Here is a 17,589-nt window from a genome sequence, read left to right on the forward strand (position 1 = left end):
GAATGGAACAGCTCCATGCCACCTTGTCTGAGACCTGGCTGAAGCAAAGAAAGGGTGCCCAGTGTGTCCTTGCACTCAGCCGTGCAGGGTCTGTGGGCAGCCAGCATACCCAAAACTCACCCTGACGCTACTCTAAAAACCGTTCTGACTTCAGGAGTAAGACAATGAATATAAAATCAGAACTACATCACATAAAAGCAGATTAGCGTCTCCTTTATGTGAACCCTTTTTTTCATGCACAAAACAGCCCCATCAAACAGCAAGTCAAAAAGTTCTCGCACTAGCAAACCAATATAGCATTGATCTTATTCAAGGTGTTTTACTTGCTTTTAAAAGCTGTATGTATACATAATGCTAGTACAAAAAGTGCTGATTTGTAGTAAAGGACTGGCAAATAAACCATTTTCACCAGTTAAGGCTGCCTTAAGAGTTTTTTTTGTCGCCACTGTCAAAAAACATGAACAGAGCCACTGAGGCTGAGACCTGACAGCCTGTGATATATCCAGATGTTTACAGAAGTTGCTTAGAAAGACATTGTCCATTCTGAAGAATATATTGCAATGCTGCATGATGGGCAGTTACTGAGATGCATCTCCAGCATTTCACAATGCCTAATTAGAAAAGGGAGCATCATAACTGAGAGGACAAGCACTGTAATTTATGTTTGAATTGGAACAAAAGGAAGTGAACTGAACATTCAAATAATACAGTCAACTTTAAATTTAACAGAAGGCTTCGTCACGTGTGCTTCATAATAGAAAAGCTTGCTGTAGTGGTTTATAGAATGTGCTTGAACAAATCTAGTTTAAGCACAAACATGTGAATGTAAGGTCATCTATTAATAACCTTAGGCAAGGGTCACAGTCAGCTCACACAAAAAATCTATATTCAACAGTAAACACACACCAGAAAACTTTTTCTGTGACACTTGTTTTCAAGCCAGCAGACAATCAAAGCATAGGAAAGAACAACCACCTCTGCTGAGAAGTCTTTGTGGACAGTGGTACATTTACAACTGACTTCCACTTAACAGTAGTTACTCCATCAGTAACATGGTAGTGCTTAAAGCATAATGAAAGCAATGCAATTTCTATTCAGTAAACATTAAAATGCTAAAATTTGAAAATATGCATGTGGATGTCACATGCTCTGTTGAGAAACAAAGTTTTATTTTTAGTTCCAGTGCTTACATTTTCTTGCAGCTATTTTAACAGATGAACTGCCACCAGAAATATTCTCTCACTGGGGCCTGATGTAGAATGATATAAATAACCTTTACAAAGTCCAGCATAATGGAATGTTAAAATCAGTTGACATTCTTTTAATTAGCACTGCCTGAAGATTTACCTACACAGAACAGGAATAGCCAAATCCATCCCTGGGATAAATCCACTGAAGTCACTGATGTCAGAGGAAGTACACTGGGAATGGGCTTGATATAATAGCTCTGTTATTCACATTAAACATACAGCAGCTTCTTGCCTGTAGCGTGTACATGGTTTGAGGTAAATGAGAAAACATTTTGATTTATTAAAGAAAATGCTATTGTGTGACACATACACCCTTTCTTTGTCCCAGAAACAGCACGCTAGCCAAATGTGACTGGGTGTACATTAAAAGGGATCAAAAATCTTCTCTTCACCAGACTTAACAGATTAGTGGGTGGAAGCTACTCATGCAAACTGGTGGATGCTAAACTCCTGCTCCCTACAAAAAATCTCTCAACTAGCAATTCAACAAAACAGCGGTAGCAGTACTCTTCCTGGAACCCCATCCAGCAAAGCAATTAAGTGCTTGCTTAACCATAAGAACATGAGTAGCTCCAAATTTAGATCTCTATTAAAGTTTAATGCCAAATTTAACTTTCCTGGATTTCAATATTTTTGACTAAACATGCATGAAACTGCTTCATTAACATATGTAATTTAATCTTTCCCTCCTGATAAACGAACAAAACAAAATGGGTCACATTTGCCCTGATGTAACCCCCTTCCTGGCTCATCTTTCTAATCTGTAGTCTTATTTCTTATGTGATTCCTTTCTCACTTAGAATAACAAAACAAGCCTTTTCAGGCAAAATGATGATGAAGTACCACATTCAGGTGATACAAATGCCCCCAAGTTCTCAAAGCTAAAATTTACCCATGGCTGTAAGTACTCCAGCTCACTGAATCATAAAGGGACTGACTTGGAAGGGTATCTAAAAACAGCCTATAAAACTCTGATCATTTATATCCAGGTTTATTTTATGCTTGCTGTTCACACATACGCACTTATTCCCCCTTTCACTTTTTCAACAGGTAATAATGAATATTCAGCACCACGGTTTGTTCTTATCCTTAACAGTAACCAGCACGGACTAGCAGGACCTCAGCCACGTCAGGGACACTGCCAAAGCTACACCATGCAAAACACAAGTCGGCATCATCAAACAGCTCTGACAATGTTGAGGCATAACTTGTGTTTTGCAGATAATGGGCACAAAAGAATTACGCTCCCTTTTCATGGAGACTGGGCTTCAGGAATCAGCAGAGGTTCTAGCTGACTGAAGGGATGCCGCTTGGAGAGTTTCAAGCTTGCCTGACAAGGGACATCAGCATAAAGATACTGTCTGGTTACTGCTTCTTGGAGCATAAACTCCCTGTGCGTGAGGATCTCTTCGTTGTTGAAGCACAAAGCGATGTGAAAGTTTGCTGCAGGAATAAAGCGGAGCCATTTTTCTAATTACTATATCCTTGCACCTCTGCTTCTTTTGGAGAAATGTCAATCATCCAGGAAGCTTTTTAATCTTCCAGACCCTCTTAAGCAGAACAGAGGGAGTATAAATGAGGACTGGCCAAGCAGATCCTGGCACCGCAGAATGAGATCCATCTACACTTTAACATGGACAAAGCAGTCTTGTTTTGCTGGGTGTTCTGATTTTTGGATTCCAAAGGGATTTATGGATATGTTTTAAGCAGGAAATACTTGATTCATCCTAAGCTTTATTCAAAGGGAAGAAATTTAAAATTACCTTTGTTTATGAGGGGGAGGGGATAGTAATACTCTATTTTACTCCACTAACAAAAGACATTAATGTAATGAAACACATAAGGGAATAGAAGGGAAGAAAATAATACAATATCGCAGCATTTTCTAGCTTTATTTTTCCTTCACTTGAAAGGGTTTTTGCTTGTTTTGCAGACACTGCATTAATATTTTTTTCCAGGCTAGCAATTCCACACACACATACTCCACTACACCATCAGGTTTTCCCTGCAGAGCACACCAGCTTCTGTCCCAGCTCCTCCCAGATAACATTTTTTGAATTCTCTGAACTGTGATCATTCCTCACTATTAATTCCTTAAAATGAATTAATACCTGGGTTTTTTCACTTAAATAAATACGGTACCTCTAGCAATATATACATATATGCATATATACATACACACACACACTCGTATACATATCTACGTATAAAAATCATTCTTCTTCAAATTCAGGTTATGTTTATAGATGTGAGGTGAGCTTGTGGGCATGCTGCAATATATGGGCCGAAAGGTAGCTTTACTTTTTTTCCTATCCCACTTGGTATTGTGCCGACACAAGTCCTTTCCCAGCAAAGCCCTGGTGTCACGCAGAGAGAGAGCAGGGAGGATGCGCTTATTGCACTGCAGACATCCCACGGCTAGCGCGGGGTGAGTCAGGCAGCACATGAGGCATTTCGCTCACTCCCTGACTCAGTCTCCAAACATACAATATAGGCATAGCCTGCATGTCTCTAGAAATCAAGTGTCCCTGTTTTAATGTCCTTAGCAGCGTCACAAAAACTATGTTGCTGTCCTGGTTTTGCACACCCACAGCAAAACAATCATCTCAAGGAGCTGCCAGACAGCTTTGAGTGCCAAACTGATAAAAAAACCCCGGAGGGATGCAAATCCAGCTCTGTTATACAGAACCGTATAATGCTACTGCGTCCTTCAAGAAAATACCCACTAAGTGTCCTTTTAACACGTAAAGCTACAGGTAGTCTGTGTCCGAGCAGTCAAGCTTAGTAGCTGGCCAACTGAATTGTAACCAATACAAGCTACAAGGCTCAGAAAGGGAGGCAGCACCTATGTTTTCCCTCTCATTTTCTGAATTACAGATGATCACTGGACTGTGGCAGGATATTGAAGGAGGAAAAGAACAACACACAGAGGAGCAGGTGAGGAGAGACTGTAAGTGGCTGTAATAGAGAGAATTCAAATGCGGCAGAGAGGCGGTGAAAGTCAGATAATGACTGGAAGATCTGGAAAGAGGAGATGAAAGAAGACTAAGCGAGGAGAAGAGGCATGAGAAAAAAGCAAGAGAGAAAGTGAGAAAAAAGAAAGACAAGTCTAAGGAATAGAGAATTTGAGGAAAAGGGCGTATTTCTTCTTCCCCTGTTCCCTCTCCCCTCACACATCCCCTTCGTGCACTCCTCCCTGCTACCGGTTAAAGCTCTAACTGAAGAAGGCTCCCATCTAACGCAAGGTGCTGGGCTCTCCTTCTGCTATAGCAGGACAAAACCAGCTGACTGCATGTTTATAACATCTCATCATAGACTTGCCTACAGCATTGAACCACCACTTTCACTGGCAAATCTTATCCATGAGGATGTAGGGTTTGCAGTCAGTAACGGTACACGTTGCAGGAACAGCCCAGAAGTCATATGCAGAGAAGGCACTTTTCCAAACAGGTACTGGTATAAAGCACTTGCAGATTTGCACATGCCTTATGGAAAAGGAGCACAGATACAGTGCCTCCTTTCCATGGTAAACTATCATTAAAAGTTTTCAACAGAATATAAAGAAGGAAAAATAATTTCTTGGTAAATTTCTTACATTTCAGGCAAGGTAGCAAGCAGTTGAGCTTTTGTTCTAGCTTTTACTGTGCATGAACTCTTTTACGTACTGATGAAAAAGTTTGCATACCTTCACACAGTGTTCTTATATCTGTAGATGCAGATAACTTTCATACAGAACTGAATGGGTGGTTGCAGCAAAAATAAGACCGGATAGGATAGGTGACCAGAAACTCAAGAGGTCAAGAGGTAAAAACACACCAGTGAAAGCACATTTGGAAAGATTTAGCTCTCTGAATACAGAGCGCTGAAAATATCTTCATTGTATTTTCAGGGAGATGACCCATCTACTAAAACCTAGTAGGACATTTCATTATTATCCTTCAGGCATCCCACAAGGAAAAGTTATTTAAATATATTATGCAGCCATTTTATCTTTTTTTTTTCATTATGAAATAGCTGTAGCCATCAATATTTTCTTTTTACAGAACTAAAGGCAAAACATTAAGAGTAGTATTTATTTTAGCCAAAGAAAAGAAGTCCAAACAGCTGTCTCCTGAGGTTAGTCAAGAACTACTTTCTGACTATTTCACCTTAAAAATGAGCCTCAATGATTTTACCAACCATTTGGAATATAGTAATTCTGGAGAACAAGAAACATGCCTTTACTGGATTCTTATATTAACAGAAAATGCCTCATTTTATGCTACCCTTTTTTTACTTCTTTGCAGCATGTGACTGGATTGATACTGTTCTTTTAATTAAGAATGTGTCTTTATCATCATCATTCCGGTCAGTGCCTTCTGAACATATCCAGGAGACAGAGGAAGTATACAAATTCAAACCACAGATTATTAAAAAGACCACACTAATGACTCACACTTCCATTACTCAAAGAAAATAGTATTTGAAATACTGTCAAATATGATAGTGGCAAAAATGAAGCACACTGTATTTTTTAAAACATGCCAGTCAACTTTCTGAAGTTTAATTGGTGGCTGAAGTGATGAGAACAGGAGGTTCCTCAGAGGTTTGAGCTATTCCAGGACAACATCACCGGTGAAAGTTTTTGACAGTATGTTGACTTTCCTTAGAAATTTTGTTTATGTTCATAATAAAAAGGAACTCTAATGGCTTCTTTTTGTTCTTTGGTTTTTTTTGCTTTTCTTTTCAGTGAGCATTGACAGGCGTGCCTGAGACTCCAATCAGTTTCAAAGCTGGATATGGACTGGGATACAAGTAGAGGCAGCAGAAAAATGATAATGAAAGTGAACCATTCAGTATTCTGATGAAGTTGAAAAATTAGGACTGTTTACGTAAGTCAGAACTTATTTGCATTTCCTGACATTTCTGGTCTCTTTTTCCCTCAATTGAGAGTTTACGTTATATAACAGATAGATTAATGAATAAAAAAGAAAAAATAAGCAAAGCATCCTGCCATCTCAGTTAGTGGTACCTGCAGTTTGGCCAAATTGCTTCCCTGCTCTTAACTCAGTTTCAAAACCAGATTTAGTGATATATGCATCCAGGACCAAGCTTTTAAAGAGCATCCAAAACTGAATGTTTAAATACTTGTTCGCATGGGCCCAGTTGATATTTTATACAGAGTATGGGCAGATTCAAATCTTGCATTTCTGAGTAAGCAGCATTCGTAAACCATTTGCGAAGGTACTTTCGGAAACCCTTTAGAACTTGGCTCCTTTGTCTTAACTAGCATCATGAAGAAGCTTTAATAGATGTAATAGGCATGCAAATAATAGTTTCTAAATGACTCTGTTTCACAGTAGGCAGAACATATTCTCAAATTATTCTCCCATTTAGATACTCTTTCTGATTTCAAAATGAAATAGAAGTTATCAGAGTTAGAATTATATGCCTACTGACTACTGCTTTCAATTATTCTAAACATATCTGGAATTACTATGTAGACTGATATTTATCAGTGCCAATAGTTTAAAAAGCAGGGAGGAGATCTTCTCCCCTTTCTCTCCTCTCCTCCCCTGCCCAAGTCCCTGTTTTCCTGCAGAACAAGGGGAACAAATCACACCAGCTCCCTCTAAGTGCACAACAAGTCACAGACACAAAATGTCTTTCACTGTATTATGGCTAGGCTGGAATAGCTCTGCAGCTGATTCCTCCTCTCCGTGACAGTAGAGAGGGAAGGTATTACATACACTAGCAGTTTAGACAGCCGAGGAGGTATGAACACCTGCGTGAGACGGCTCTCAGCAACACGTCAAGCTTGCTTTACCTCCAGCAGAGGACCTAAGTGCTGCATTCACTGACTGCCCCAGACCCCACAGGCATTTGCCCACCCGTTCCCTTGTACCAGTGCTGCCCCTCGCCCTCAAGCCAGGTCTTACTGAGCCTTGGAAGAGTCCAAACTTTTAAACTTTGGTATTTTACAGAAAAGAAGCCACAGGAAGAACCTGTAAAGAAATCCATTTTTAACCCAGTGCCAGCTGCAACTTTGGGCAACGGGAGCAAAGATTTTACCAAGCTTCCCTCTGCAGCATTGCAATGGAAAAAGCACAACATCAGACCCATGAAGTCAAATTAAACAAAATGCCATTAAAAACTTAGCTACTAAGACAACATAGATCAAAGCGACCAAAGGAAAACATAGTCATGTAACATAGTCAAGTAACGGCATTAATTTAACTAAGTAATTCCTGAACACTACAGCCTGAATAATAGGAAGAAGTCTCCCTATAAAATCCTCTTTCCCATTTCACTGGCACTGTAACACACTGAAAATTTGGCAGAAAACACAGTAAAGATACATAATTGTGTAACTCTATTAATTAACAGGGCCTGTGTATAGGGAAGACAAAATGCACAAGCAAAAAGACTAATGGCATAATGTGGAAACGGAAAACAGTTGTTTCTGAGACTACATGTATCCAACTTTCACGAACTGCAATAGCAGCAGCTATGAAGGTGCTGGATGCAACTCACAGGACTGAAATGAGAACCTGCTCTGATTGCAATCTGCTCTAATTTGGGGCAGCACAAAACCGTGTCCAGATTTCCCCTGAGCCATCAAGGGTAGGGTGCTGCTCGCCTCCTCAGCTCTGAACAACACTGGGGCACATCTGAGGTGCTATAGCTAAACATTTAAGATGAGCAGTGGAGATCTCATAAACAAACTTCAAAGTAAATGTTTTACCAGGCGTATGTAAGTACTTATTAAGATTTCTATCATATCTTCAGTGTCCCTGACATTTGACAATAGTGTTTATTTCCTTGCTTGCTAATTCATAGAATCGGATAACCTACAAGGAATTTGCACATTAGAAACGAGCAAGATTTTGGGCATAACTTCATACATATGACATCAGCACAACCAACGTTCTAATATAACCATAGACAATGCTAAGTAGGAATAAAGCATTTCCTAAGGGCAGAGGAGGTCCTGTATGCCACTGATTAAGTGTTGTGTGACAACCTGCAGGGAACCTGCTGAAGGCAAAAGGACCCAGTTTGTCCTGTGAAGCAGTGCTGCCCCTCCAGGCTCAATGCACAGAGGAAAGCGGCTGGGAATTGGGTCAGTGAATCAATGACCCTCCACTTGTATCAGCCCAGCACTCTGGTCAGGAGAGGGGAGATAAAACAACACCATGGCTAAAACAGCTCTATGAAGGTAGTGGCATCTAGTCTGCAAATGTGGACTCCCTTCCTTCCAATGAAGAAAAAAACCACGAGTAGTCTGTGTATTGTGACCATTTATAAAGTCCAACATGTGGCTTGTATTCACAGTTATTAATGCTCACACGTAAGATGACAATGCAAATAAATCCCATTATAATGAATAATTCTATTTTCACCTGGACACTAAAGGGACACAAAAATCATTCTGAGATACCATTTAGCAGAGACACCTAATGAAAATGTTTCCAGCGAAAATCTGTAAAAATTAAACTGGGGGTTTACAGATTCTTCCATAACGTGAGGAAGTAGCTGTGAACAGTACTGGAGAAGGCACACAATATAACCAGGTGCAGGCTTTTGTTATTCTGTTAAGGATGTCAGAGCCGTTTGCTTTTTTTCCCTGACTCATCCTTTTCCCTAGTGGATATTCTGACCCTTAGTCCTGGCAAATCCAGCAGTACCAAAAAGTTCTCTCTGGTACCTCATTAATCACTCCCCTGCCATGGGCTATCTTACCTGCAGATGTAATTCTTCTTGCAGGATTCTTGTAAATTCAGGCAGTTTGGTTTCTCCCTGTCCTCATATGAACACACAGGAACAATAGTCTGCCGTCTCCTTTCTGTACAGGCTACGTCTCGACAGGAGCAGAAGAGCATCCCGTAGCTGTGCTTTGGGGGAACTTTGTCAAAAAATAGCCGGAGGGCCTTATGACACTTCCGCTTGTTACAGATTTCATTAGACGTGCTGCTGGTGCAGGGGGTTATGTAAGCAGATCTGAACCTCTTGCAGGTATCATTTAGGTTACAAGCTTTTGCTGCATCCAAGCAATTGTTCCCCTTTGAAAGTACTGGCTCCACTAGAAAAAACAACACAACAGCAGTAAGAAATGCGTCACATTTATATTGTGGTTTGATGTTTGCGTTTATTTCACTGTTAATGAGATCCTGAATATATATTTCTCACATACAAAATTCTCAGTGCCAGAAACTGCGACCAGTCCTTACGTTTCTTAAGATAATGGTTTAATGAGTGAACAAGAGCACAGGCATGCGTTAAGATCAGAATGCTGGCAAGTAAATGATGATTACACCAGGCAGGCTGTACTTCATCTTCTTTGCAGCAGACATGCAGGATGAATATTGGGTAAGACTTGGCTTTGCTAAAAAACTATTAAAATTGCTGGTAAACTGGAAGGGATACGTTTGGCCCATCACACAAGAACACAGCGAGAACATGGGCTCCCAACTCTGGTGTTGTAAAGCTCTGGCATTTTTTTTATTTTTCCCTGGAACAGTATAAATGACATTCAGTGTCTACACCAGGTAAAAAACATTTAAATACAATTTGTGTACTCTGCAGAATGTAAAAGCCACAAGTCTGTTACTACAGTTTTTGCGGTATGAAAACAGCCCACCCAGAGAGAAAGGAAAGCAGGTGCAGCCCCACGACTGGGAGCTCTCTAAGGCCACCCACAAGCCTGTAAGCTCCACGCTCAGTTAAAGACATTGTTATAAGATCTATAGATGCTACCTGAACCACGGAAGTTTTATGAAGTTTACAAGCTTTGAAGAAGCCGATGTAGAATTAACAAGTGACTGTGACAGCAGCATTTTAAAACAAGGAGTATGTCTCACATGCACACACGCACACGCTACAAAAAGTTATAGAAGGAAATAAACTCAGATAAAAGTCAAGACTATAATTACACATTTAATTTTGCAATATGTTATCCAGATATTAAAACCCAATATATGCTTTGCTTGAAAATGAAGGCAACTGGCGTTAGAATGCAAAATTTAATTAAGAATAATTGTAATGCTGCTTTGGACATTAGAGAAGCCAAGATCACAGATCCAAGAAAATACATTAACTTCCCATTGCTACGGAATTTGCAAGCTGAACAAAACATTTTGCAAATATCTAAAACTCAGCAGCAACCTCTCAGGGGGGCTGGCCACACATAAAACATCACAAAAGATCTAAAGTTCTAAGTTCCTCTTAAAAGACAGCATTTTTCTAGATCTTCCATCTTTTCCCAAACACTGAGTCCAAGTCCCTTCTACAACTCAGTGCCACTCTTCTCTATTCTCCTACCACTTTGCCTCCCACTCCCAAATCAAGAAATCAACCTTGTTCTCTTTTTCCATGGCAGGAAAGGTGCTGTAGCTTGGGTGACGCGCTGCACTGAGGCACCGCAGCTGCCTGAACTGGCTGTGCCCAAGATGGGTCTTGGTGCGAACATGTACTTCACGTTATACAATATATCACCTGCTGCTATCCCATGTACCTAACCGACCCAGAAATAACGCCATGCAGAAGCAGCATTAGATTTGTTTTTCACTCTTAGCGATATGCTGTAACTACATTCAGTGGGTTCCTACATTTAACCTTTGTCCGTTTAACATTCATACTCCAAGGCCTTTCCGATCCCAGTTTCTTGCACAACAAACAGCAACTTTTTGCTTCTTATCTTCACAAATTACAAAATTATAAACATGCAACATTTCACTATAGATTAACAGAGCCAAGCTGTTCTTATAATAGCAGCCTACCACAGTTTAAGCAACACCAGATGCAGAAGAGATAAGATACCCAAAATACAACCCTCTCATAAAAATGTAACATTTTTATATAAAATGTTGTATTGCATTAGCATACTACTATAATCTTAACTATGAACTCTCAAAGTTTTTTTTATACAGTATATAGAATTATATGTTTAGTACAAATATAATTACTATGTAATCTGCAGGGCATATAATTAAGCAATATATGAATAGCACATGCTAATTACTATGTGATTGCAGAGTAATTACATGGTTATTTGTGCCTGGGAGTCAACTGCTGAATTCCACTCTTTAAAACAAGATTCTGTGGAAGAGTGCTGAATGGGACATTTCAATACGAACAGACATCAGCTTACTGTATGATGTATTAGCAAGCATTCTTAAAAAGAAAACCCAAGATGAAATAAAGCACCTCTTTGCTGGTAATCACATACATGTTTTCCATCAAGGGTCAAAAATGTAGTAAATGCTGATACAGAATTAAAAAGCACTGTAAATATGAACACCTCAAAAAATCAAAAGGGATAGGTTAATCAATCTTTTTAAAAAATAAAGTGTAAGCCAATTCACTGACCATACAAACAGCAGTGAAAGTTATCTTGGATGAAAGCTGAATTAGGTGCAAACTGTTCATAACAATAGTTGTGCTCATTTATATATCTTTCATTTAATTTATATGTACCCAAGACTCACATTCCTTTACATGTCAACTCTGAACACGGACCAGGCCTTTTGGTGTTTGGCTTTTTTTTTTTCTAAAACTACCCCTGGCTGTAATGTCCCTTTTCTATTTTGATACACCTGTTTCTAGCTATTGTTTCTGGCATATTTATCATCAAATTATACAAATTATTTCTACGTTTTAGAACCAGGACTAACATACAGCACATGAGAGATACGCATCAACTGCATCTGAATTACGCAAGACTGTCTAAACCAACTCTTCTCATTAATGCCAGCTTTTCCCAAGCTTTTAAATCAAGTTTTGATGCAAAATTGACAATCCAGAACACACTTTATGCTTTATTTTTATTGCAAAATTATTCCTAAATCCTGTGGTAACTACAAACAGTTAACAATACTGAGTTTCTGAGGATTACTTACGCAGCAGTAATGCATGAGGTCAAAATTTCACCCAGCTTCTGTTCTGCAAAGCTTAAATTATTAAGACAGGCAGGAATTTGGCTCTTACTAGGTAGTGACTACGTTAAGAGCAAATGGATCTAATCCAGAGCTACTTTTCTTGCCAGCATCCTTTGGGAAAGGTCTGTGTAAGGAGATCCTTTTTCAGTTCCTCCCTCTCTTGGGACACTTGGATATGGATTGAGGGCGGTCAGAGCAGCGGCCTGGGACAAGTAACAATTCCTTCCCACCACCACTTCCCCACCCAGAGCTTCCTCTTTCCCAGTTCTGCTTTGCCTTGGACCCATTCTGGAAATCTCTGCCAAACCGTGCAGCTCTCCCCTCCTGCCAAATCACCACAGGCTCTGAGGGAAGTTACTTCCAGGCAGGTGACAAGTGATGCCTCGTGCCTGTGTGCGAGGGGCAGGTTCCCACCCGTGACAAGGGGCCCAGCAGAGCAGATCTGCAAACACCAGGATGCTGCCTCCCAGGAGACGTCACCAGCGACTGCGAGTTGCTTGGCTGCCATGGATGCTACCCTGACGCGGCGCAGGGCAGAGCACAGCCAGAGCCAGGAGCTGCTGCCTTGGTGGGGAAGCAGCAGCTCCCAACACCCATAGAGCTGAGATGCCCAAACACGTCCTCCTACCAGGCAGTTTGCTGTACACTACGTGCAAAAACTCTGGGGCAGAAATAATTCACTCACTGATACTAACTTACCTCTATGCGGATCACCGGCTCACAGCTCTCCTACTGCGCAAGTAACACGTGCATGAAAGGTGAGATGTTTTGCTGATAGATTTTACTGATGAAAAAACAGGCCTTGTGCTACAGTATGAGGTGTTACCACTCTGATAATTGTTATCCCCTGAACCCCCTCCCACCCTGGCCCAACTTTATTACAGCTGCAACAGTTCTGGACTCGAGGTCCCATACAACAGCAGAAAGAAGCCAGCCAAACGCTCCAGACTTTTATCCAGAGATGTTTCTAAAGTTTTAATAGGGCTTCCTCTGCCCTGTGTGATCTTCCTTATGCTTCACCCTCTTTCACAGTCTCTTCACCTTAATCTTTCATCTTCCTTGCATTTCCATTTCTATTTCATTTCTGCACCTACTGAGCCTTTGGCTGTCTCCTCAACTCCCGTTAACCCCATGGTGCACAAGAAAGGATTCTCAGTGGATATTTGGAGCTTCTTATTCGTGTTCCCACTAGATGGAAGGAGTGAAAGGGCTATTACTTGTTTTATAAGATACTTATTAAACAGCAAAATGGACACTTAGTTTTCAATTTTCTTACAGTACATAAAAAGCAATTTACTGAGGTTGCTGTTAAAATTACTATTTGCAAGTAATTAGCATTAGTAGGTTTTCTGGGGTTTTTAGTGAAGGGAATGCTGTAAAGAGAGCAGTAAATGTTAATGTGATGGAAGGCAAAATTACAAAGTGATAGAGGTGACCACACGGGTATGGGCCTGCTTCAATGCCGTTGCAGAATATGGCATACAGGAACCTAAAACCGACCAGAATAAAGATGAGAACCATGATCCACTTTAACAAAAGTGCTGCTATGGGATTCACCAAAGTACTTCTGCTTTGTCAGAAGAACAGATAAAAAAATAAGGAAAGCATGGGAAATATTATCATCTGCATCTTAATGGATTCAAATAAACTACCATTTTCCTGGACAAATTATTTCTAATCCCAAATAGTAGAAAAAAATCAAGTCATCCCTGAGAAATCATGAGACTGATGTAAATACATGTTCATGTTATTCTGAGGTTCTACTTGTCTTCTACTCAGCCTTCAGAGCACAGTCAGGCCTACTTCAAACCCTTTCCATAATCATGACAAGCAGATGCTTTACTTTTTAAAATTATAAGGATTCTGCGCATCTTTATATATCACCTGAAAGCAGGGGCTCCTGATTTTACATGCCTAAACCTATTTCTTGGTCTGTGTCTGGATGTTTAAGAGGGCCACATGCCCCAAGTGCTGCATTTTGCATTGCCCAAGTTCACCACTGGATCTGACCTCTAATACTTAGCAGGACTCTTGTTTCCATTTAGAGTTAGATCCTGATACCTTTAGTTGACCGTTTCCTGTTGCATTTAATAGACATTACAGATAAAGACTGCAAGAAATAAATCCTATGCTGGATATTGGTTGATAAAAATGAGGAGAAATGATGTCTTAAGATTTCCTTCCGTACTTTCAGTCTTTTCTGGGGAGGAATGGGGAAAGGCTGAGCAGAAAAAAAACAGGTGGCCGAGCCCTGTGGGTTGGCTGAGGGACATCTGCTCAACTTACAGATTATGTAAAAGGAAGTCTTGCAGCCCCAGAGTGAACTGATTTAAATTTTTGTTCCGCGAGAGCAGCAAGGTAGAGGAAACCCTGCTCCCCAGTGTTAACAACATTGTGGTCTGCTGGTGAAATTCTTTCTGTCTTCACTCAAACAAATATCCTGATCTATCACCTATCATCTATCTTTCATTTCTGCTACAAATCTAAAGGTTATGCCAGGGTCCCTAATTTTCCACATGGCACTGAGGATGGCAATTTTGCATTATATTCACACCAGCATAGTTAAATCCATTTTATTCACTACAGTTATCCTGAATTTTCAATAATTGAAGTTCAAGGATTTGTTTCTTTAATGCTACTCTAACTTTTTCTGTTCAAGGTATCTCACGTAGGAGGCAGAAATGAATGAACAAAATCAGAGGCAGCTAAACAAAGACACTTCCAATTGTTGCAAACCGATCCAGTCACTGTTTCTCACATTACTGCACCAATGACTTCAGTTCCACCCTAAAGAGTTTTAGGGTATAAAGGTCATTGTAACGTGTCTACACCCCACTAGCGTTAGGGATGGATTATGCATGACTGGGACCATATACAGAATATATTTTTTTTCTGAGGGAGTGATCTCAGTCATTCCATATAGAATTCATGCTCTGTACTGAGTCAGAGGCTGGTTTTGTGATGTGGAAGGCTATCGCCACCGTTTCAGCTGAGTTCTTCTAATTAATTTCCCCTTAAAATATTCAAAGTGAAAATGTGTTACTGCATATGCTCTCATGTTATACAGTTCAGTATCTTATTATTAGCTAAATACTAAGTAAACAGAACCGAGAAGGAACTAGCACACACAGAAATTCAAAGCTACACGGTTGCCATGAGAAGTGATTTACTGCATGCAAGTTCTCAAGACACAGTGAGGGACTGTTTACCAAAGTCATGCCAATTTACAGGGCAACTTTCAGCATTTCTTTTTATTACTGCAGAATTGAATTCACAACTTGTTTCCTCTTTTCCTCAGACTTGATTAATTACCGTGTTAACATAACTACTGTTCTCCTGCTTATAATGGGCTCCCTCTAAAGTGCTGCCCCAGCAAAATAAACCGGGAGAAAGCTTCTAGCTCTTTGCTCTAGCATTGCACTCCTTTCTAATCTCACTATTTTTCAAATTTATGTTCCATTCCAATAAAGCTCGTGTGAATATTATAGCAAATCAGATAATACAAGGTTATGACCCTTGTAATTGATCCTTCAAGGTTCTTTTTGCCTTTTTCCAGTTGACGTGGTAAAAATTGCATTTAGATGTGCTTGTTGACACTTGAGAATTCACTTTGTTGGTCATATACACTGTTTCAGAGAGATCACGTTACATAATGATGTATTTCGAGTGCTTTATTTCTTCTATACCTACAACCCCATTACGCTGTAAGCAAACCTCCCATGGGGCTGTAAGGCTGCAAGTATCAAGGGGGCAATGCCCCCACACTGGTCAGAGGGAATACAGCTGGACAAAGTATTATGTGAGGATACAGGGTTAAACATTAGCTACTATTTTAAAACATTTTCAACTAAATAAAAGCAGCTTAAAAGTTAAATTTCCCTTTGTAGAAAAATACACATTTTAATGAACACAGACCATGTATGCCGGTGCTAAAAATCAGTTATCTGTAGCAATGGTTTCTGTATCACATGATCACTGGAATAAAGTGATTAATTGGACTGTCTCAGTAAATGCGATCATTACACTTTTAATTAACCTTTTCAACCTCTTGCACCTTTTAGTTTTGTTATACATTATATTTTTGCAGTTTTCCAGTTATTATGCTTGACTAAGCTTAAAACAATGCAGAGTTGTGTTAGAAAGATAAGAAAAACAATTCAAGCAACTCTTACTGTTCCTAATAAGAAAATACCACCGATACTGTCATCATAGGGGTAGTTATAAATCAGGTGGACAGACATTCGGAACTCTGTGGCTATGTTCCCACCTAATTTTTGTTTTGGCAGCACACTGTTATTTAATGGCTCTGGCTACCAGGAAACTAGCTTTTGAAAATTCTTTCTCAACCTAGTTATAATTACTCCAGATAAATCATACAATGATCAATTATAATAATCTTAGCTTCATCCATTATTTAAACTTAGCATTTGAATCTACACAGCAGGAGTGCAGGAAATTCCGAAGTCCTTTCTCTGCTCGGCTTTATTCCTGAAGTCATGCCAGTTACAGAGAAGAAGGGGCCAGATATGCTCTTAGCTATGACATCAAAACCTGAAATAACCACAGATTTCAGACAAGGAAAGGTTTTTGGCTCTGAATATAGTAATTTTTCCAACCACACTAGCTTCCTTCTGTTGAAAATAAATTCAACACGAGATTTTGCTTTCTTTACACTGGTGCACCAAAATCAGAGGAGTTCTACAATTATATACGCTGGCAGCACAGTACATTCTTACTTTAAAATGGCCTAGAGCTTTCTCATATATAAGCATAGACACATTTATATACACACATGTATATGTACATAGAATGTTTCAGTACTATTTGGCTTCATGTCTCATTTCACAAGATAGCTACTTATATATTTATTAATAAGCATGAGAAACAATCCAAATGTTTTTGTTTAACTTAAGGCTGATTCTAAGGTATCTGAGCTCGGTGTGGTACAAGCAATAAGTCCGATGGAAGGAGGAAAGACCCTTCAAAGAAAGGAACTTTCACACAGGCTCAAGAAAAAGCATTTTTCAGAAAAACTTCAGAACTATAACTGGCTTCTGAATTAGGAACAAGGATTTTTAGAAGATTTTAATAAAGTATATATTTTTGATGATGCAAAATATTAAGCTTATGATTATTACTTTTGTCCTATTTCAGTCTAAGCCATAATACATGTTATAAAATGTAAACAGGGTCTGTTTTGAGGTTTAATATTCTGAAATTTTCCAACACATATTTTAGTATTCCAACTACATGCCAAGAATTGCTTTGTCAATAAAGCTGTATTTTTCAGTTTTACTTTTTTCATTTCATTAAACAATAAAGCTGTTAAAATGTGGGAAGTGAACATGTAGAAAGTGTTAGGATATATTAAAAAAAAATACAGTGGTGCTGTTGCACATATAGAACCACAGTTTTTCTCAGTA

General features: G+C 39.5%; 1 protein-coding gene across 1 annotated transcript in view; it reads right to left on the reverse strand.

The window, feature by feature from the left end:
- Nucleotides 1–17,589, reverse strand: part of GFRA1 (GDNF family receptor alpha 1) — a 142,070-nt gene that overhangs the window by 44,683 nt on the left and 79,798 nt on the right. Inside the window, exon 4 of the mRNA XM_009881574.1 lies at nucleotides 8,973–9,312. Within this exon, the coding sequence (XP_009879876.1) occupies nucleotides 8,973–9,312 (340 nt within the window). The remainder of the gene's footprint in view (nucleotides 1–8,972; nucleotides 9,313–17,589) is intronic.

Source organism: Charadrius vociferus, unplaced genomic scaffold (genome assembly GCF_000708025.1).
Source record: "Charadrius vociferus isolate BGI_N301 unplaced genomic scaffold, ASM70802v2 scaffold282, whole genome shotgun sequence".
NCBI lineage: Eukaryota > Metazoa > Chordata > Aves > Charadriiformes > Charadriidae > Charadrius > Charadrius vociferus.